This window comes from Xyrauchen texanus, chromosome 11 (assembly GCF_025860055.1).
Source record: "Xyrauchen texanus isolate HMW12.3.18 chromosome 11, RBS_HiC_50CHRs, whole genome shotgun sequence".
Lineage (NCBI taxonomy): Eukaryota > Metazoa > Chordata > Actinopteri > Cypriniformes > Catostomidae > Xyrauchen > Xyrauchen texanus.
In genome coordinates, this window is record NC_068286.1 from 24552326 (window position 1) to 24574460 (window position 22135).

At 42.5% G+C, this 22135-nt stretch overlaps 1 protein-coding gene across 1 annotated transcript in view; it reads left to right on the forward strand.

The window, feature by feature from the left end:
• The window catches only part of LOC127651227 (regulating synaptic membrane exocytosis protein 1-like), a 225545-nt gene that overhangs the window by 179557 nt on the left and 23853 nt on the right, over positions 1–22135 (forward strand). The window contains exons 14-21 of the mRNA XM_052136967.1: positions 3847–4000; positions 10654–10767; positions 12085–12147; positions 13954–14043; positions 14198–14263; positions 14394–14507; positions 15075–15181; positions 15461–15499. Of these exons, the coding sequence (XP_051992927.1) occupies positions 3847–4000; positions 10654–10767; positions 12085–12147; positions 13954–14043; positions 14198–14263; positions 14394–14507; positions 15075–15181; positions 15461–15499 (747 nt within the window). The remainder of the gene's footprint in view (positions 1–3846; positions 4001–10653; positions 10768–12084; positions 12148–13953; positions 14044–14197; positions 14264–14393; positions 14508–15074; positions 15182–15460; positions 15500–22135) is intronic.

Consider the following 22135-nt stretch of genomic DNA (forward strand, 5'->3'; position numbering starts at 1 on the left):
GATTGTGACAAAGGCAAACACTTGGAAGTGGTATTAGGGAGGCCAGCAGGGGGTGCTCACCCTGTGGTTTGTGTGGGTCCTAATGCCCCAGTATAGTGACGGGGACACTATACTGTAAAAAAAGCGCCGTCTTTCGGATGAGATGTTAAACCGAGGTCCTGACTCTCTGTGGTCATTAAAAATCCCAGGGCACTTCTCGTAAAGAGTAGGGGTGTAACCCCGGTGTCCGAGCCAAATTCCCCCATTGGCCCCTATATATCATGGCCTCCTAATAATCTCCATCCCTGAATTGGCTACATCACTCTACCATCTCCTCTCCGCCATTAGCTAGCAGGTCATGTTTGTAAATGAGAAGTGGTTCTCAAACAGTTTACCTGGATAAATAAAGGTTGAATAAATAAAAAAAAACTTGAAAGCCCCTTGAGCTTATCAATTTTAAAAAATGTGAGCAGATTTATTGACTATAAAAGATCATGTTTAAAAAAAACATGCAACTTTAACTGCAAGTTGTAAATGTAAGATTCATGTTTCTTTTATGAAGAGCTAAAAAGTCATTACATGTCTGTTTTAAAAAATAAATAAAAAAAGAATACGCTCACTTGAATTTCCAGTCTGTGACGTTAAAATCAAATATCAAATACCATGCAGTGTTTGGTAACAGTGGAATGAATGTTGTAGCATATCTCTTACAGAATGTGTGGCTTGGATAGTAACAGAGTCAGTCCCTTACCATGTGTTACAGTGAAAATTATGTAGAAATAAAACAGGGTGTTTTGGACTAGTATACACTCTGTTTCACACTGATTTGATTGGCAGGATTAGCCTAATTAAAGCTGTTTAATTTCTGTGGTTGTAACATACCAGCCAATCATTGATTTTTTTGCAGTATCATTTTAGTTTGTTTCAGTACTTTGGGAAATTAATTTATATTATTGATACTGATTACAAGTACTTTTGGGTGTTATTGGAAGTATCAGTGTATCTTTGATTAGTTTTTGTTGGTTAACTGATTAATAGACATGTCAAGAAATAAGCCTATAACACAAAAGTAATTGCAGCACATTTTTAGAATGACAAAGAAATGCCTAAATTTGTTCTGCCCATGTTTTGGCTTGTTTTATAGCATGTGTAAATCAGAAGCAGTTGTGTGCTGATTGTTCAGCACAATCTTTTGGCATGAACTGTGGTTCCCCGTCTGAAGCTAACTTTGACGTTGTGTCGAAGAAGCGACACTAGGGGTCTCTCTTGAGCGCCTTTTGAATCTCTGATCTATGAGAAAAGGCCAATGAGAAATTGGCAGACAGAATTTGCATGTCCCGCCCCCAGACATATGGGTATAAAGGGAGGGAAATGCGTCTGTTTCATTCAGAAATTTTCTTCGGTACCGACTGGTTGTGTATGCAGCGAGCTGTGAGTCACACACACGGTTTCCTCCCATCTCTAAGCGCTATTGCTGTTGGATCTATGGTGCATATCAGTGGCTTTCTCCCTTCTCTGCACGGCAGTGCAGCTTTGCCCCTGGCTGCTTCGACAGCGCAGTTAAAAGAGTTTATTTCTCTAAAAGAATTATTTCCTCTAAAAGAGCAAATACACAGCTGGCATTGAACGTCCTTTTCAGGACGTATCTTTGTAAAGATTCTGCCTTCTCTCTGCTCCTGACGGCCACAGGCGCTGTCTCGTGTGTCTGGGCAGTGAACACACTGAGGCAGCGTTTTTGGATGGCTCATGTTCTCACTGCGAGAACATGACCATGGCAACGTTGCGGTCGCGGCTTTCCTTCCTCAGAAGGAGGATAGGCAGGCTGGCAATGGAGGCGATTTGGGGATGGCAACGGGCTCAGTTTCGCCGGGTACGTCCCCGCGATCTACCCGCCCCCCCCCGGCACGCTCGTTGACTTCCGTCCGGGCTCGAGGCAAAAGCGGCTCGCCTCACAGCCAGCCTGCCTATCCTTTTGAGCCCCCCGAGCTAGATGAGCTCACCGTTGCATCGGAGACCGGTCCGGCGTCTGACGTGGATGACTCCCGAGAGGTACTATGCGCCCACAGGGACCAGGTGATCAGGCACCTCAGCCGTTTAAGGCTTCAGGTCAACTGGGAAAAGAGCAAGCTCGCCCCGGTTCAGAGCATCTCTTTTCTCAGCATGGAGTTACACTCAGTCTCAATGTCAGCGCACCTCACCAACGAGCGCGCACAGTCAGTGCTGAAATGCCTCACTGCCTTCAGGTTGAGCACAGTGGTCCCTTTAAAACTTTTCCAGAGGCTCCTGGGGCATATGGCGTACTCCGCGGCAGTCGCGCCGCTGAGGTTGATGAATATGAGACCGCTTCAGCACTTGCTCCAGACTCGAGTCGCGAGACAAGCATGGCACCACGGCACGCACCTTGTGATCATCACCTCCGCCTGCCGCCAAACGTTCAAACCCTGGAGTCCCCTTGCAGCAGGTGTCCCGACGCGTCCTGGTCACTACCCAAATTGGGTTTGGGTGCCGTGTGCAATGGGTACGCAGCCGTGGGCCGTTGGAAAGGGGCCCCGCTGCGCTGGCACATAAACTGCCTAAAGTTGTTGGCTGTACTTTTTGCCCTGCAGAGGTTTCTCCCGCTAATTCAGGGCAAACACGGAATTATGATGGTGGCTGATCTACCACCTGCCCTCGTAGACACGATCAACCAAGCCAGAGCCCCTTCTACCAGGCAACTTTACACCCTGATGTGGCGATTGTTCACAAATTGGTGTTCTTCCCGGGCTAAAGACCCACAGAGGTGCGCAGTTAGGTCAGTGCTTTCATTCCTGCAGGAGAGGTTGGAGGGGTGGCTGTGTCCCTCCACCTTGAAGGTTTATGTAGCCGCCCACCACGACACAGTAGATGACAAGTCTTTGGGTATGCATGACTTAATTATCAGGTTCCTGAGGGGCGCCCTGAGGTTAAATCCCTAGCTTGCACCTAGCGCCGTTTCCCTCTGCTGAGTTAAAATTGTGCACTCTTATCCCAGGAGATCCCACTAACTCGGCTCCCTGGATGACTCCTCCCTAGTCCTCCAGTCCACGAATTCAGCGGATGAATTCGCGATCACATCCAATGCGGGTACTCAATCTACCCTGTACTGGAATAGGTGCTCCACGGGTCTGGCTCCTACGTGGACTTCCCCCCTGTGTGTATCTTCCGCGGAACGGTCCCCTTGCGAGTGGACCCACATCTCCCTTGGGCAGTTCCCTCTGGCCCCTGGTCGCCGTGTCTGTAGCAACTCCTCCCTCCCAATGAGGTAGGATCTACCACCACACCATTCTCCACATGTGACCTAAAACCCCATGTGATGCATTTCACCACTCTATACCTCCCCCAGTCTGGGCAGGTGTGGTCCTTAAATTGGACTCCTAGTGTCGCTTCTTCGACACAACGTCGAAGTGATCGACAGAGGGAACGAGACTTTGTGTCCTCCTGGCCACGTCGCTGAACCGAGCAACTGTTGCGGCTGAACCTCATTGTCGGCTCCTCAGAAAAATCCTGAATGAAACAGATGCATTTCCCTCCCTTTATACCCAAATGTTCGGGGGTGGGACATGCAAATTCTGTCAGCCAATTTCTCATTGGCCTTTTGTCATAGATCAGAGATGCAAAAGGCACTCAAGAGAGACCCTTAGTGTCACTTTTTCAACACAATGTCTCGTTCCCTTCATCAGGGAATGGAGGTTACATACATAACCTAGACGTTGTAGTTTTAGAAATGTGAATGTGGTTGTGTTATTGTTACTTTATGAATGTGTGTTTTTTGCTGATACCCCTACATACAGGATTCTGCATCATTTTCAGTGTAACAATTTAATGAATCAGAATGTATGTGTATTAAAGCAGCAGAGAGGAACTCTCGAGACAGGGAGAGGTCAAGCACACTGACGGTACCTGAGAGACAGGCTGCCATACAGAATCGCTCGCGGTCGGTGTCACCGCACAGAGAAGACCAGTGTAGAGCCCGGTCACGACCCGCACATGTCCCTATGCAGAGGTGAGCCACATCTACTTACTTAACAAATTCAACCTAACTGACCCGTCATTCGTTCACAGCATTTTATTGATACTGTTGTTGACCTTACATTTATTGATTAACAATTCAATTTATTCTTTTCTAAGCTAAGTTCTTCTAAGCTTCTAAGTTACAGGATCAGATTTTTTCTTCGGAGCCGAGCGGTTGTGCAGCAGCAAGCTGAGTCTCACTACTGTTCCACTCACCTCTGTTAGCTGAGCACTGCTATTGGATCTACTGCACATTTCCAGCGGCGTTCTCTTTCTTTGCACGCTTTGCAGTCCACGTCCATGGGTGCTTCGACAGCGCTTCTGTCTAAAATAGTGTTCTCCCTCCTAAAAGAGTTTTATTTCTCTACATGGTACATGGAGGTCCCCCAGGTGGATAGGGCGGTTGCGTTCCACCTGTGCCCCGAGAATGCTGCCACCTGGCAGGAATGTCTGGTACCCCCTCCAACGTCTATAGAATGATTTCGTCACTAACTCTGAAAGCCCTACAGCACCAATGGACAGGCCACTTACGCCCTGCATGCCATGGCTCTCCTGCAAGTTCACCAAGCCAAGGCACTTACAGATCTGCACTCGGGTAGTCCTGATCCCACCGTGCAGCTGGAACTGCGCTCTGCCACCGACCTCGCTCTCAGAGCCACGAAGGTCACAGCTCAGGCACACTGGCAGGCGATGACCACCATTGTGGTCCAGGAACATCACCTATGGCTGAACGTGGTCGAGATGCGCGACAGAGACAAGGCTCGCTTTCTCAACGCCCTCGTCTCCCAGCTTGGCCTCTTCGGCAATACAGTCAACGAATTTGACCAACGGTCTTCAGCGGGAAGGAGGCAGACAGAAGCGATCTCGCACATCATGCTGCGGTGCCGCCCCAGCACTGACTGCGCTCTGGCAGCCTGTCGAGCAGCCTGTCCCCCTGCTTCCAAGCAACAGGCAGCTCCGCCTCAACTCGGGCCCAGCTCTCAGCCCCAGTGTTGAGCACCTCGCAGGCGGTGCATTCCCCCCATTTCCAGGACTTCCTCTAGGACCCGGAAGGCTCCTAAGCACTCCTGAAATGGAAGACCCAAGGACGTTCACTCCGGAGCTGGTACCAAGACCACTCCATTCCCCGGTGGAGGGCCATCAGGAAAATCCTTGTTTTCCCACATTGCTAATAAAAGAGCGATTTCCTAACTTCCTGGGTCATCCAGCCAGTGCGCGCCGTTCTCACGGCACCAAAAACCACAGTCTTGGCTCCCCGGACGCAGTTATTTCTCCTCCGGACCACGACTGCCCATTCCCAGCAGGCCTGCGCTGACAAGTTGAGAGAACATCCTCATCAGTCTCTAACCTGCCCCCTGTCGGGTGAGCGGAGCAAGGTAAGTGCTTTAGGTCTTTTCTCGGCACCCAAGCCTCGGGACGCGCTTTTTTCTCCTGAGGCATTACCTGCTCCCACCGCTGCGAAGCCCCACCCGATACATTGAAAAATATCGTCCCCTTAGTGCCCCTCGCATGGAGCTTGGACGCATGGCTTTCGCTGTCCAACCCGTCACACCGGTTGACCAGGACCATATGACTCGGCTACGCGATTCAATTTGCAAGGCTCCCGCCTCGTTTCAGCGGTATTTGCTCCACTTCGATGCATGGCGAAAACGCTACCACTTTACTGGTAGAGATTACAACTCTGCTACTCAAGGACGCGATAGAGCCTGTCCCTCCAGCCGAGATGAAGAAGGGTCTCTATAGCCCTTACTTCATCGTACCCAAAAAAGTGGTGGGTTGCGGCCAATCTTGGACTTACGAATTCTCAACCGGACTTTACACAAACTCCAGTCCAAAATGCTCACACAGAAACAGATTTTAACCTGCATTCGTCATCAGACTTTTCGCAGCGGTAGACCTGAAGGATGCGTACTGCCTTGTCTCCATTCTGCCTCGACGTCGACCCTCCCTATGGCTCGCATTCGACGGTCAGGCATTTCAGTACAAGGTCCTCCCCTTCGACTGGTCCCTGTCCCCTCGCGTCTTTACCAAGGTCACAGAGGCAGCCCTTGCCCCGCTACGGGAATTGGGTATCCGTATACTCAATTACCTCGATGACTGGCTCATTCTAACTCACTCTCGAGAGTTACTATGCGCTCACAGGGACCAGGTGCTCAGGCACCTCAGCCATCTAGGGCCACTCACATATCCCTGGCAACCGCAACACGACAGCGAACGCGCTGACGTGACAGGTTTCACACAGCGGAGAGTGGAAGCTCCACCCCCAGGTGGTCCAGCTGATTTGGGGCCGATTCAGCATGTTACTGGTAGATCTCTTTGCCTCCCAGGACAACACTCAATGCCCGCTCTGGTACTCCCTGACAGAAGTCCCTCTCAGGACAGACGCGTTGGCACACAGCTGGCCCCTGGGGCTGCGCAAGTATGCATTTCCCCCAGTGAGCCTTCTTGCACTGGTGCTGTGCAAGATCAGGGAGGACGAGGAACAAGTCACCTTAGTGGCTCCTTATTGGCCCACTCGGACTTGTTTTTCGGATCTCGCAATCCTCTCTACAACACCTTCCTGGTAAATTACCCTGAGGAAGAACTTCCTTTCTCAGGGACGGGGCACTCTCTGTCACCCGTGCCCAGACCTCTGGAACCTCCATGTCTGGCCCCTGGATGAGACGAGGAATATCTGAGTGACCTACCACTTGCAGTTGTAGACACGATCAACCAAGCCAGAGCTCCCTCCACCAGGCAACTTTACACCATTAAGTGGTGCTTGTTCGCGAATTGGTGTTCTTCCCGAGCCAAAAACCCTCAGAGATCCGCAGTTCAGCCAGTGCTCTCATTTCTGCATGAGAGGCTTGAGGGGAGGCTGTCCCCCTCCACCTTGAAGGTGTATGTAGCCAATATCATGGCCCACCACAGCGAAGTGGACGGCAAGTACTTGGGTAAGCACAACTTGATTATCAGGTTCTCTAGAGGTGCTGGAGGCTAAATCCTCCCTGGCCAAGCCTGTTCCCCTCCTAGGATCTCTCAGTGTTCTCTCGGGCCTTCAGAGACCCCCCTTCAAGCAGCTTGACTCAGTTGAGCTCAAGGCCCTCTCCTTGAAGACAGTCCTACTGATAGCGCTAGCTTCCATCAAGAGGGTTGGGGACCTGCAAGTGTTCTCTGTCAGCGACACTTGCCTGGAGCTACGTGCCCAAGGTTCCTACGACCCCCTTCGGGACCAGGTCATGAACCTGCAAGCAAGCTGCCCCAGGAGCACTCGACGAGAAGTGTGGCATCCTCGTGGGCACTGGCCAGCGGCACCTCCCTAAGCAGACATCTGCAGAGCAGATGACTGTGACTGTGTGGCAACACATAGCTCCAATGCCATCATTAAGTTTGCTGATGATACAATGGTTGTAGGTCTGATCACTGACAATGATGAAACACGCTGGTGACACGCTGGTGTCAGGAGCACAACCTCTCCCTCAATGTCATTAAGACCAAGGAGCTTGTAGTGGACTTCAGGAGGAAAAACAGAGAACACAGCCCCATCACCATTAATTGAGCACCGGTGGAGAGAGTCAGCAGTTTCAAGTGCCCCGGTGTCCACATTACTGAGGAACTCACATGGTCTGTCCACACTGAAGCCGTTGTGAAGAAGGCTCACCAGAGCCTCTCCTTCCTGAGACAGCTGAGGAAGTTTGGACTGAACCACCATATCCTCACACGGTTCTACACCAGTACTGTAGAGAGCATCCTGACTGGCTGCATCACCACCTGGTACGGCAATAGGACCGCCCACAACCGCAAAGTGTGGTGCGAACTGCCAGAAACATCATCGGAGGTGAGCTTCCCTCCCTCCAGGACATATATAACAGGTGGTGTGTGAAAAAGCTCGAAGGATCATCAGAGACTCCAGCCACCCAATGGTTATGGTCTGCTCTCACTGCTTCCATCAGGTAGGCGGTATCGCAGCATCAGGACCCGCACCAGCCGACTACATGACAGTTCTTCCCCCAAGTAATCAGATTTTTGAACACTTGATCTCACACAATCAATAATCAGCACTGCACTTTATTAATCTTCATCTTATTATCTCACACTGGACTGTCAAATATATTCTCCACAATATAACTACTGCATATATATTTTTACATACTCTTATTTTTTATTTTTATTGTATGTATATTCTATATTGTGTGTAGTGTTTACTGTACATTGTATATTAGTATTGTGTTGTGTAAGTATGTGTACATTTGATATGTAAATTGTGTTGTGTGTATATATGTTGTTTATTGTAATTGGTATATGTCTCATCACTGTCATGACTGCTATGTTGCTCGGAACTGGACTCAAGACTTTCACCTACTGTTGCACTTGTGTACATAGCAGTGTGACAAAGTGATTTGATTTTTTTTTATTTACACTATATTCGAGAGACATAGACAGAGAGAAGGCCGCAGCTGCCAGGCTTTCTCCCATGCTGGTCATGTAGCAACTGTGCAACTGTGCTGGGAACCTACGGCCTGTATATGACACCTTTTATGGGGTTATTGGGGAGGGTTACGTGTGGCCAATACAGCTGCTTCTAGCACGCAGCAGCCTGCTTGCACCTGTGTCAGCAGTTCACGTCATACGTTCTAGTTTATGGCAATTTTTAACGAGACCCCTTGTGTCTCTTCATTCGACACAATGTCGAGTGAGTGACAGAAGGGGAATGTCACAGTTACTGTTGTAACCTCCGTTCCCTGAGGGAGGGTACGAGACATTGTGTCCCTTCTGCCACGACACTGGACCTACCACTGTAAATGGCCTTACCTACCTCTCGGCTCCTCAGTGCAAAAACCTGACTGACAGACACACGACCGCTTCCCTTATACCTGTATGTCCGGGGGCAGTACATGTAAATTCTGTCTGCCAATTTGTCATTGGCCTTTTCTCAAGTTCAGAGGTACGCGAGGCTCCCAAGGAAGACCCCTTGTGTCCCTTAATTTGACACAAAGTCTCGTTCCTTCCCTCAGGGAATGGAGGTTACAACAGTAACTGTGACCTTTTCCTACAGTGGTGTAGCAGTGGTCCAGTATATTTCTGTCTCTGTTGGGGCATGTGATGTGTTGTTTGTATTTTGACAGTTCATGGGTGAGGTTAGCTTTATTAAAATCTCCCAGAATAATGATAAGAGAGTCCGGGTGTCGTTGCCCCATATCTGTGATGTGATCATCCAGCTAATGCAATGCTGAATTCACACATGCTTGTGGCGGGATGTACACACTCACCAGAATAAACGAGGAAAACTCCCACGGTGAGTAGAAAGGCTTACAGTTGATGAAGAGCAATTCTAAATCAGGACAGCACATCTTCAATGCTGTAACATCTGAACACCAACATTTGTTGATGTAAAAGCATGTTCCAGTTCTTCTCGTTTCCCCCGATGTTTCCGCGATGCGATCTGCTCTGAACAGCTGGAGGCCCAGCAGATGTAACAAGCTTTCCGTGATGGCTTCATTCAGCCAGGTTTCCGTGAAACACAGAGCAGCGGAGTTAAAAATGTCCTTATTTGTTTCAGTGAGCAGAAGCAGTTTGTCCATTTTGTTTGCGAGGGAACGGATATTCACCAGATTAATACTCTGCAGCGGAGTCCTAAAGCCATGTTGACAAAGCTTCACAAGTGCGTCGGAGCACTTCCCTTGCTTGCGTCTCTTGGAGCACTTGTAGAACACTGCTGCTACTCCAACTAAGATGTCTAATAAACGTCTGAATAATCAAACACCATCAAAAAAGTAGTCAGCTAAGCTCTGCCGAATATTTAGCAGTTTATCCTTGGTGCTACTGATCGGGAAAAAGTGACAAAAAACATGACAAACAAACAAAAGTAACAAAAACACTAGAGAGCTCCACATCGATGTAACCATTCGCAGTGGCATCTTACTCTAGATATAAACTGTTCACATCTCATGGCATTGTAGCACTTGAGTTTCAATGATTATTATATTTCACCATACAAAAAGGGCAAATTACATTTTGACCCACGAGCAGCCAAGAGTGAGGGAGGGAGCTGCGCTGCTGAAAATTACACAGAACAGAATGAAACATTTTGATGTCAACTGAAAAATGAGTTAAATGTTTAAAAGAGTTAAACATTGTATTTAATTAATCACATGAGTTCAAATGAGACCCCCCTAGAATATTCAAATTAGCTTTCCAGGCGGTCTCCTATTGCATTCAGGGAGTCTGAGACCCCCCCTCCCCCCAAAGAACCCCTCAATCCACACCTTGGTTTTAGTAAGCAGAACTATTCCTAACATTTCTACAACATACTAACTACTGTGAACACTATCACCTGTACAAGTTCTGAATCAATGCACAAATTAAATAATGTTATTAACGTTTATTTAAAAACTTAGCAGAGGTAGAAAAATACAGAAATGTTCTCTCTAGATACCTGTGTCAGTATAATATAAATGGTTCAGCAGCAATGTTTTACCATATTTTTGGAAGATTTCTGTAAACTTTATAGGAGAATTATCCAATCACACAGCAAGAGCTTGTCTGATAATGGCAAACAGTTGCTAAGGAAGGATTTGTCAGTAACAGTTAGATACAGCAGTGTGAAGTAACTTTCCCTCTAGAGGGTGTTTTATGTGTGCTCATCACCCTTCTTTCTCTCACCAGGAGTTTGGATGAGATCCACAAAAACCACCATCATTCCAACTCTCCCTCCCGCTATCATGACTCCCACCAGGAACATCGCTCTGGAGAATCTGACTATGAATATTCAGAGGACAGGTATTGCTATTTCAGTGCTCAACACATATTTAAAATTAAAAAATTGTCTATATGTGTGTGTGTGTGTGTGTGTGTGTGTATGTCACGTTCATGTGTTGTCTGCCCTATGTTCTCTGTTTCACATACCACACGTCACATTCCATGTCACGTTCCTTGTGGTCCGGTCCGTGTTTTCTGTTTCACTCAGCACGTCACATTCCATGTCACGTTTTCCTTGTTGTCCGCCCCGTGTTTCACTGTCTGTGTATTCCGGGCAGACGAAGTGGACATTGCAGGCTCATTTACAGCAACAGGCATGGGGGTTGGCTCACTGACAGGTGGGGCAGGCGTGATGGGAAGAGCCATGGGCGAGTGGAAGGTCACCACTGCGGTGAGGTTGGGTCAGAACGACGACCACAATGGATCCAGCGGTTCTTTAGGCAAGCTGCCGCCTCCTGAACCTGAGGCAAGGAAGCCGCCCGGTAGAGGACCACATTAGAGACTTCCTGGACCTAGCGTGGGCTACCGACTTCCCAGACTCCTCCCTGGTGGTGTTCTTCCGGGCTAATCTGACCGATTCGCTCAAGGAGCTGTTGCCACCGGCGACGCGCGGCTGGAAGCTCCGCGATTTTGTGGAAGAGACTTTGCTGGTCAGCGGCTCGCCACTCACTGTGGGCATGGCAGAGGAGGACCCAACCTCACCTCCCGCAGTGGTGACCTTCCACTCGCCCATGGCTCTTCCCATCACGCCTGCCCCACCTGTCAGCGAGCAAACCCCCATGCCTGTCGCTGTCAATGAGCCTGCACGGTCCACTTCGTCTGCCCGGAATACACAGACAGTGAAACACGGGGCGGACAACAAGGAAAACGTGACATGGAATGTGACGTGTGGTATGTGAAACAGAGAACATAGGGCAGACAACACAGGAACGTGACAGTGTGTGTGTACAAAACAATGTAGTCCTCTGTATGTTGTTACATGCAGTTCTGTGTTGAATTTATTGTACTGTATGCTATATTGAACTGTATGGATTTATTCATGCGTAGTTATCTCTTTAATATTACCAGGAGTATTTAATGTTTGAGAAAAGGTGTTTGACAACAAAATGTTTTATGCTGTTACTTTACTAAATACTAAAACTACTAATATGACTAACAGTCATAGTTTTTAATTAATTCCCATTATTAAGAGTACGAATATTGCTAATTTCATGTCTATCATTTTGTGCACATATTCCTTTTTATGTATTTATTTTCCCTTAACATCCTCTTACTTTTCTTTTATATTTGTTTGGTTGTCAAACTGTCAATGTGTCACTATCACTATGCCAACCTCAGTGAGGTCCTGGAGATGCACAGATCAATCCGAGGTGGGAGTGCTGAGTGCCTGCCTACAAACAGGTAAAAATACAGAGTTGTAAATCAGTCTTTCACTCTGAGCCACCACCTTCGGTTACCTTTAGGGTTTTATTCAGAATCCCTTCCATTTCTATGTTTCTTTTGATACACTTGTAGCAAGCAAATATTTTGCCATATATTTTTAGAATTATTTTAAGTACAAATCTGAAGGTACATATTTTTTAACCAGATTTATTTTGTGCCAAGTTTGAGCAGCCAATAGTTCTCCTTTGTCCTTTAAGGATTTACCTCATGGTGCATGTTTGTTATATTTTCAAAGAAACCATCAGTTTTCTATTCCTGCTATGTAAATTATTTTAAACTTGTGTTTTCTTGTGTTTGCCTGTGTAATCATTTTTATATATTGTTTTTCAATGCATGCTTTTTTGTGCTAATATAATTAGGAAATTAGCTAGGCACTGTAACACACTTCCTCCAAAGATGCCCTTATTTGTGAATGGTATACATAAAGACATTTACAGGTAAGCGTGTTTAATCTGCCAGAGTGTCATTGTTGTACTTGAGCATTTAAGCATTGCACTTGAGCATAATATTTGTGATACCTTGTAAACCTTTGCAATAGTGCCACCTAAAATGAAAGAATCGCAAAATTTTCCTTTGCCTCCACCTTTGCTTAGTGTAATTTGTTTTCCCTTGCTGTCAGTTTTTTGTTTCTATGTTTAATGTTGCTTTGTGTTGTTTTTCTTTAAATCTGTTGTAGATGCTTAAGTATATTCTCAGTGTGAATATTATTAATTATCTTTGTTGAATGATACTGTATAGCAATTCTATACAGTACATTTTTACAAGCAGAATTAATCAGTATTGTTACATAATGGAAATGGTGTTTAATTTCTTCACCATGGTCAGATTATTTGAGATTTTAATAATAATGGATGCATAAAGTATACTGTATTGAACCTCATGTTTAATCAAATAAATAAAATAAAAATAGTTTGCCATATTGAAAATTCAATCCACACAAATTGGGTTAAATTAGAAGACTAACTCATGTAAATCAGTATAAATCAATGTAATCAGTAATTAGTTTTGAGGATTTCAAAACAACTCCCAAAAGTGTCTGTTTGGCTCAGTTAAACACCTTAATGTGTTTGGTAAAGAAACTTAATTTTTGGGGGGATAACAACTGAAGAATTTTGGCAATATTTGTTGCATCACAAGTTTAGAAGTGCTCGTACATATTTTTAATGCTGGCTCTTCTCTTTGGGCATGTAGAGACCTTGGTTTCTGTATTTTTCTATGATAAGCAAAAATAAATTTAGCTTCTATATCATACCCAAAACTGAAATCCACTGCCATATCTCATGCTTGTGAAGTTCACAGAAAAAAAAGGCCCTATCTTATTTGTCTTAATTTTTGGTCTCTTTTTAGTTGTTTTTTACTTCTTTTGTCGGACTGTTATGCATGCTTTGGTTTATTTCTTTGTTTCTTCCCATGCTAAGCTCTACCCTCCCTGCATGCTTAAAGAACAAACCACCACGGCTAACAGAAAGGGATGGAGTTATCCCCCTTAGTGCCATTCCACAGCGTGTTCTCAGGTTCACAGATGAGGTCAGCATTAGGTAAGGGGCTGAGGCTCAGCTGAGGAAATAGAAAACAGTTTTTCTGCAAAGTTTACTTAACATTCTACATTATGAATACATTGCCAAGGTACATTTTATTTTACTCCCAAGGGACACTGTGAAATGTATGGGTTATGATTAATATATGACTCTATAAGAATATAATATATGATTTATTTCTTTCTTCTTTCTTTCTCACTTTCTTTCTTTCTCTCTCTCTTTGCAGTGATCTTCAGCCTTCATTAGATAGAGTAAGAAGTGCCAGTACGACTTGTTTGCGACCAGAGACCAATTTCCATTCACCTGATAGAGAAAGGTATGGGACATTGGGTTCTGCATATTTAGTCTGTTTCATCTTTAAGTCAGAGAAGCACCATCCAGCCTTAAACTCCATCATATCTTTCCATTTAGCTGTTACATTCCTCCTTTTGCTTGTTTCTTTTCTCGATCACTCATTTTTCATCGCACAGGCATTCCGGCAGTTTGGATAGGCCGAGCTGTCAGAAAGCTAACGTGAAAACCATTGATTGTGACAGGTGAGACTCATAAAAAAAAAAATTTTTTTCCTTGTCTGATTATTTGTTTCATCATTTCAGTATTTAATTTCAAGATTTATTTATTTATTTTCTTTTTGCCCTTTGCCTGCTCTGCTGCGGCTGTGTTAAGACTCCAGCCCACCTCTATCCTAAGGGGCAGCAGCAGGAGGCGAGAGCCTCCCCTCAGGTCCTTTGGCCAGACCACAATTGGGGGTTCCTGCCCTAACTCCCCACGAGCTGACAGGTGCATGCTGGGAGCCCCTCAGAACTGTACCCATTGCTGCTTTTGTTTGAGCACTGCTGGTTATTGAAATGTGTTTGACCAGATGAAATTAAAGATTTATCTGTTTCTCAGAAATGTGCTTGTATGCTATTACACTGTCTGTCCTTGATCAATCAATTCCTTGATCAAAAGAACTCATGTAACTAATAAAATTAAACAAATTTGAAAGGTGGTTTAAGTTATTTTATTTGTAATTTTTGTTGTGTTAGCTGATTTGACTTTATATGGGTGTTATACTGACACCCAGCTGTATGACATAAGCAAAGAAAAAGTTGTTTGATGTAACTGATGCCATTATAGAAATAGCCTTTCGCAGGCGTGTTTGTCACCCAGAATAGAATATAACAGAAAAAAGAGTGTTTCTTGAGCCTCTATATGTGCATAGTGGAGTATAGTACACTGTAATATACTGTAATATGTTATTAACCTTAAAACATTGTGTTTGCTGTATATTTATTAATTGAGAGTAGTCATCAATCCTTTTTCTGCTACTTCCATTTTGACTAAATCTACTCTGTCTCTTCACAGAGAATTTCAACACGGTGGACAATATTCCTCGGCAAGGACAACGTCATTAGGGCGCAAGGGCAGACAGCTGCCACAGCTCCCTGCAAAGAGCAGCAGTATAGAGCAAGGTAGAAAATTCACCTCCTCTCTCCCACTCTAAACTCACAAGATCTTACCTGAGCTATCTAAAATGCTATTACCATAAAGATCACACCCCAAACCCATCAGTCTATCCCTGTGCCAATTACCTTTACCTTACCTTTTATTAATGCCAGGTAATCTCATGACTCCTCAATTTGTAGCTTTTCTCATTTGCTCAGTAAGATCACTCTTGTCGGTCTTTCCTCATTACTCCTGTTTCTTTTCACTTTCTCATTTCTCATTCGTTCAACCCCATCCTCATGAAGACCATGTCAACAGTAAACCAGAAGAGAAACCTAACTCAGGTATCTCATTCGTTCCATTCTCTGCTTGGCCCTAAAAATAGTAATTTGCTTGTTTGAAAATACTGAACAAAAATATTCCATGTACAAAGACATAATTTCCCCCATTTGTAACACTTCTTCATAGACCTGTACAAAGATGTCTGCTGTTGGCCAAATGCTATTATTTATCAATTTTGTTAAAGCTTTTCAATGTTAAAAATTCTTACTCTCTTATCTTAGCTCCTCGGTTTTCAAACCGGGAGGCGCACCACCCCGAGGGGGCACAGGCCATGTTGGGGAGGCACCGAGAATTATGATAAATCATAAGTAAAATCAAAAGATACATAAATAAATACAATAAAAATGTATTGTTAAGATAAATGAAAAACAATTGTTTTAATAGACCATTGTCCAAAATTTTAGTTTTTTCAAAAACCAAGCATAAACTTTATTTTCTCAAAACTACAAACCTGTACATGCATGTTGCTCACATATTATTGTAGCCCAGTTTGTGCTGAATACAGTGTTTTGTTTTTTATTTTTTTTTTATTTTGCTTTTTTCAAATACAATAACAAACATCAGATACAACACAAAGAAGGCAACCACCACAAATACAAAACGACAACAATAAAAAAAAAATAAAATAAAGATAAAAAAAACACACCAAAAAGGGAGATACAATGTAAGACAGTTAGAAAATTAACTTTATCCAATTAAGTCATGTGGTACTATATTTATATAGTTCAAAAAGGGTTTCCAGATTTTATGAAATAAGTCACTCCTGTTTCTCATTGAATATGTGATCTTCTCTAAGGGTACACAGCTGCAAATCTCCCACAACCACAATCCAATTGGCACATCAGTGTCTGCGTTCCATTTCAAAGCAATACTTTTTTTGCTGTTATTAACAACATTTCAGTAAGCTTAATAGCTTGTCTGTTTCGGAGTTTAGAGTTGGTAAAATTGCTTAATAAACACACCTCTGGATCCATTGGAAATCAATTCCATGAATCTGTGATATGCTATCGCATACTTGCACCCAAAACACCTTAACTTTAGGACACAACCAGGTAGAATGCAAAAATGTTCCTTCTTCTGTACCACATCTGAAGCAGAGGGGTGAAATACTGTTGTTAAATTTATGTAATCTAAATGGAGTGTAGTAGAGCTGGTGTAAAAAATTAAACTGAATTAATCTATACCTAGAATTCAAGGTTGAGGTGACCCCATCTTTACATAATTGATCCCACAGGTCCCCATCTATTCTTACCCCCAAATCCTGTTCCCATCTCCTTCTGGATTTATCTGGGTCATGTAAAGGCTGATTTGAGATTAGAGCTTCATATATTCTAGAGATTGTTTTATATAGTGGTTTATCAGAATAACAAAGTTGCTCAATAAGTGTCAAATCCGGTATCTTAGGATACGTTTTTGCTTTAACTCTAAACAATCTCGTAATTGCAGATAACTAAAGAATTCTTTATTACTCAAATGATATCTATTTTTTAACTGTTCAAATGACATTAAAACCTCACCCTCAAAGCAGTGTTCCAACAGTTTAATTCCTTTGTCTGCCCATATCTTAAAATTTTTGTTTTGATAACACATTGGTAGTAATCTGTTACCCCATAAAGGTGTTTTAGGGGAAAGAAAGTTACTATGTCCCAGCAGAGACCACAGTTTATACCAAGTCTGAACTGAGTGAATAATCATGGGATTATTAGTTCTTGTTTTGATCTGTTTATCATCCCATGTATATAAAATATTGACAGGGCATTCTTCTTTTAACTCATATTTCTCCATATTCAGCCAAGAGGGAAAGGGAGTATTAGCAAACATCTGAGCTAAGAACCTGGATTGGGCTGCCCAATAATACATCTTAAAATTGGGAAGTCTCAGTCCTCCTTGCCTATAATCCAAAGTCAGTTTATCAAGGCTGACCCTAGGGGTTTTACGGTGCCAAATAAATGATCTTATTAACCTATTAAGAGAAGTGAAAAAGCAATTAGGGATTGATATTGGAAGAGATTGAAACATGTATAAAAATTTGGGCAAAATATTCATTTTAACTGCATTTATTCTACCCAGTAATGTGAGTGGTAGATCCATCCAATTGGTTAAATCTCTACCCACTTTCTCTAAAAGACTAGCCAAATTAAGTTTATAGAGATTCTTTAAGTTACCATCTACCTGAATACCCAAATAATTAATTCCAGTTGGAGAGAACTTAAAGGAAAAGCTGTCCAGTGCAGTATAGTCGAACCCTGATAATGGCAAAATGACACTTTTGTCAATATTAACTTTGTATCCAGAGAAAGTGCTATATAATTGTAACACCCTCTGTAGATTAGACAAAGAGCTTATAGGATCAGTAAGAAATACAAGAATATCATCGGCAAACAATGATATTTTATGCATTTCAGGGCCGATTCCAAAACCTTTTATATCAGGGTTGCATCTAATAGTCTCGGCTAAAGGTTCGATAGCCAGTGCAAAGAGAGCTGGGCTTAGGGGGCATCCTTGTCTACATCCTCTATACAAGGGAAATGTAGCAGAAGTAATTCCGTTAGTAACTATTTTTGCTTTAGGAGATTTATAAAGTGAATAAATTAGATCAATAAATGCAGCTCCAAATCCAAATTTTTTCAGCACTTCAAAAAGATATGACCACTCGACGCGATCAAAAGCCTTTTCGGCATCAAGAGAAACAGCTACTCCGGTATGCGATTTTCTTTAGCAGTATGAATGACATTAAAAAATCTCCTCAAATTATTTGATGATATTCTCTCAATTACAAAAACCAGTTTGGTCTGGGTTAATCAGCAGAGGAAGACGAGTTTCTAATCTCTTGGCTATCATTTTAGTAACTAATTTATAATCCACATTAAGGAGTGAAATTGGCCTATAGGACGCACATTTCAGCGGATCTTTACTTTTTTGTAAATTACCGAAATTATTGCATTGGAGAAAGAATCTGGAAAACATTTGTCCATCCTAGACTGGTCAAGTACTTCCATCAAGTAAGGCACAAGCAAATCTTTAAATACTTTATAAAACTCTGATGGGAAGCCGTCCTCACCCGGAGATTTATTATTAGGCATTAAAAGAATGGTTTCAATCAATTCAGAGGCAGAAAAAGGCTGATCCAAATCGATCCTGTCATCCTCTGAAACACATGGTAATTGGATTGAGGATAAGAAAGAATCCATTTGTGAACTATCTGTACTTGCCTGAGAAGTATATAACTCTGTGTAATATTGCTTAAATGCATCATTAATCTCTAGAGGAATGTATGTTTCCGCATTACCTGTATTTATAGCGTTTATCGTTCGTTTCTGTTCATCTCGTTTTAACTGCCAGGCCAAAACTTTGTGTGCTTTCTCGCCAAGCTCATAATAACGCTGTTTAGAGCTAATAATAGCCCTCTCTGCCTGGTAGGTGTTCATTTTATTATACTCCATTTTTTTATTATGTAATTCCCTATAAACATCCTTATTCTGATCTGTATGGTATATTTTTTCAAGTGCTCAGATTTCAGATTCTAGCTCATTCAGTTTGGATTTTTTTGATTTTATTAATCCCTTAGTATATGCAATACAATGGCCCCTAAGATACGCCTTTAAAGTGTCCCATAATATAAAACTATTGGAACAGGAAGATTTATTCGTAGCAGTAAAAATATCGATTTGTTCTCTAATAAACTTTTGGAATTCCGATTGTTTAAGAAGAATGGGATTTAGCCTCCACCTGTAAGTTTGTCCTGTTTTCTCTGGGATGGACAATGACATTACAAGGGGAGAATGGTCACTCAACAAACGAGGAAGATATTCAACATCCATCACACAGTATAAAAGTTGGGTGGATAACAAAAAATAATCTATACGAGTGTGTGTATCATTAGGATGTGAATAAAAAGAGTAATCTCTAACATGTGGATGTTCATGCCTCCAGACATCTGTTAGGTTTAAATCTTTCATAAAAGCAGTGGTAGATTTAGATGTTCTGGTTGAAGATCTATCAAGTACATTGTCGAGACAAAAGTTAAAATCACCACCTACCAAGAGTGAGCCTGATGATTGAGCGATTTGAAGGAAAACATTTTGTATAAACAAGTGATCATCAATATTTGGAGCATATATATTTAACATCGTCCACTGTTCAGAATACATATGTCCTTGTATCATTACATATCGCCCTGAAGGGTCAAGTACCGATTTTGTAACTGTGAATGGGACATTTTTATTTACCAGTATAGCCGTTCCCCTTGACTTAGAATTAAACGAGGATGCAAAGACTTGACCTACCCACTCTCTTTTTAATTTTTTATGCTCAGAGTCTGTTAAATGGGTTTCCTGCAGGAAAAATATTTCAGCCCCCAACTTCTTAAGGTACATATAGACACTTTTTCTTTTAACTGGACTATTAGACCCTTAGTATTAAATGTCACAAATTTCAAAGGTTTTGTCATGTATACTCTATGGTATCCATATCACATAAAATACCCTCATAAAAAATTAACATTATCCTGATAGATCCACTATCACCCTGGAATTGAAATGTTGACATGCATCTCTCCGGGAAAAACACATACACACAAAAGCAAAAAAACAAACAAAAACAAAGAACCCACATATAACACAGAAATCCTACTAAAGCTGCTGAACCAGAACTATTAGCAGCTGAGGAAAAAAAAAAAACGTTGAGAAACGATTAGCTCGCACTTCCTTCCCAATCAAGAGTGGAGGGCTAACCCCGAGCTCTCTTATACATAAAACACACTGATATAAACAACATTCGTTTATAACAATAATGGCCCAAACTTATTGAACTCAATTAGAAATGCACTCATGTGTAGTCGCCCTAAAAAATTTCCATATCTGGCCTCGGTCCATAATCAAATGAAATCCCTCACTGATACTTAAACCAGAGAGAAAAATTAAATAAATAAATAAAATAAAATAATAATAATAATAAATGAATATTTATTATATATATATATATATATATATATATATATATATATATATATATATATATATATATATATATATATATATATATATATATGCATACACATACATACAAAGGAAAATAAACAAATAAATCGTGGGCGACCAAAGATTATCAGGTAAAGAACCCCAAGTATCCGTTTAACAAATCACTCACCCACCCAGATCTAACAACTGGGACGAGTATAAGAATAACCATCCCGAAGCACCGCAGACTCCGCCGCTTCAACTACAGCTCAGTCACGTTCCGACAGAAACTTGAGGACTTCATCAGGTGTGTGACAGAACCGTGTTCCACCATTCTCCGTAAGAATACGAATACGAGCGGGATATACGAGATGGCAATTGACATTCTGGGATCATCCCTCTGATCATCAGTCTGAGCCTGGCATGTCACGTGACCTGTCAGTGGCTGGCTAGTTGTCTGGCAGTCTGCCTTTGGCAAGTTTCAGAAACCATTGATTTTTGACAGTTTTTGTGTTTTGTGTTCCTCCCTTTCTAGCTCATTTATTATGCATCTGTTGATATGATTATGTTCTTTAGTATGATTGATGTTTTGGGGACTGTTATCCCAATATAACCAGTCAAATGGCCGTGATCAGACTGGCAGCTTACAGACGCTTGCTGGACGCTCATCCAGTCAGTCGCGGCTGATCAGCGAGTATAACGCGTTGCCTGACACTCTCACTGCAAGGAAATAAATTGTTTTCTTATTATGAATATAATGTCATGCATCTATTCTTTTGTATAATTGATGTTTTGGGGACTGTAATACCAATATAACCAGTCAAATGGCCGTGATCAGACTGGCAGCTTACAGACGCTTGCTGGACGATGTATCCATCTATTCACAGAGTAGGCCTAACAGTGAGTGAATCTTTCTCTATTGTTCCCTAATGGTTAAACACTTTCACTAATTATATAATTATATTCAATAACTATATTGTGAACTACATACATATATATATTTTAATAATGAATTTAACTAAATATTTAGATAAACTTGTTTGTAACGTCACGTGTGTGCCGGGATCTGACTGTTTGAATCGCCTACCCACCCGACCCCACTAAACGGTGGTATCTTATGACGAAAGAAAGAATTGTGAGGTGTATGGCATGTTGCCACTTCAGTAAACGGGATTAAAAGAATTTAGCCTATAATTGACGTATGCTACGTAAACAATTGTAAACTATATCAGAATTTGACAGTTTCGAATAAACTACCCAGGGCAATAAAAATGGGATCTTACGAAGTGGGAGGTAGGCTAAGTTTCGTCTTAATTGTAGCCTTGTATGTTGCCACTTCAAAAATAATGTATCGCAGACTTCCAGAACTTTACCGGAAACCTTAATTATAAATGATAACAATTATGATGATTTAAGATTATGTATTCATATTAATGATGTCGCTTGTTTCAGATTGTTATAAGTATATGGAATGTATTTTTTGTATCCTTATTTACTTTTGTTCAGTAGGTCTCTGAATTTACACATGATAATCCACAATCATGGCAGGCAAGTAAAGTAAAGTACATTTACATTTACATAATTTTTCTCCTGACTGCAACCCATTCTTTTGCCCTATGACCTAACCTCTGCGTTTCAGGGGTCGGGTTAGGTGCTTTAAAACATCTGCACAATGTAATG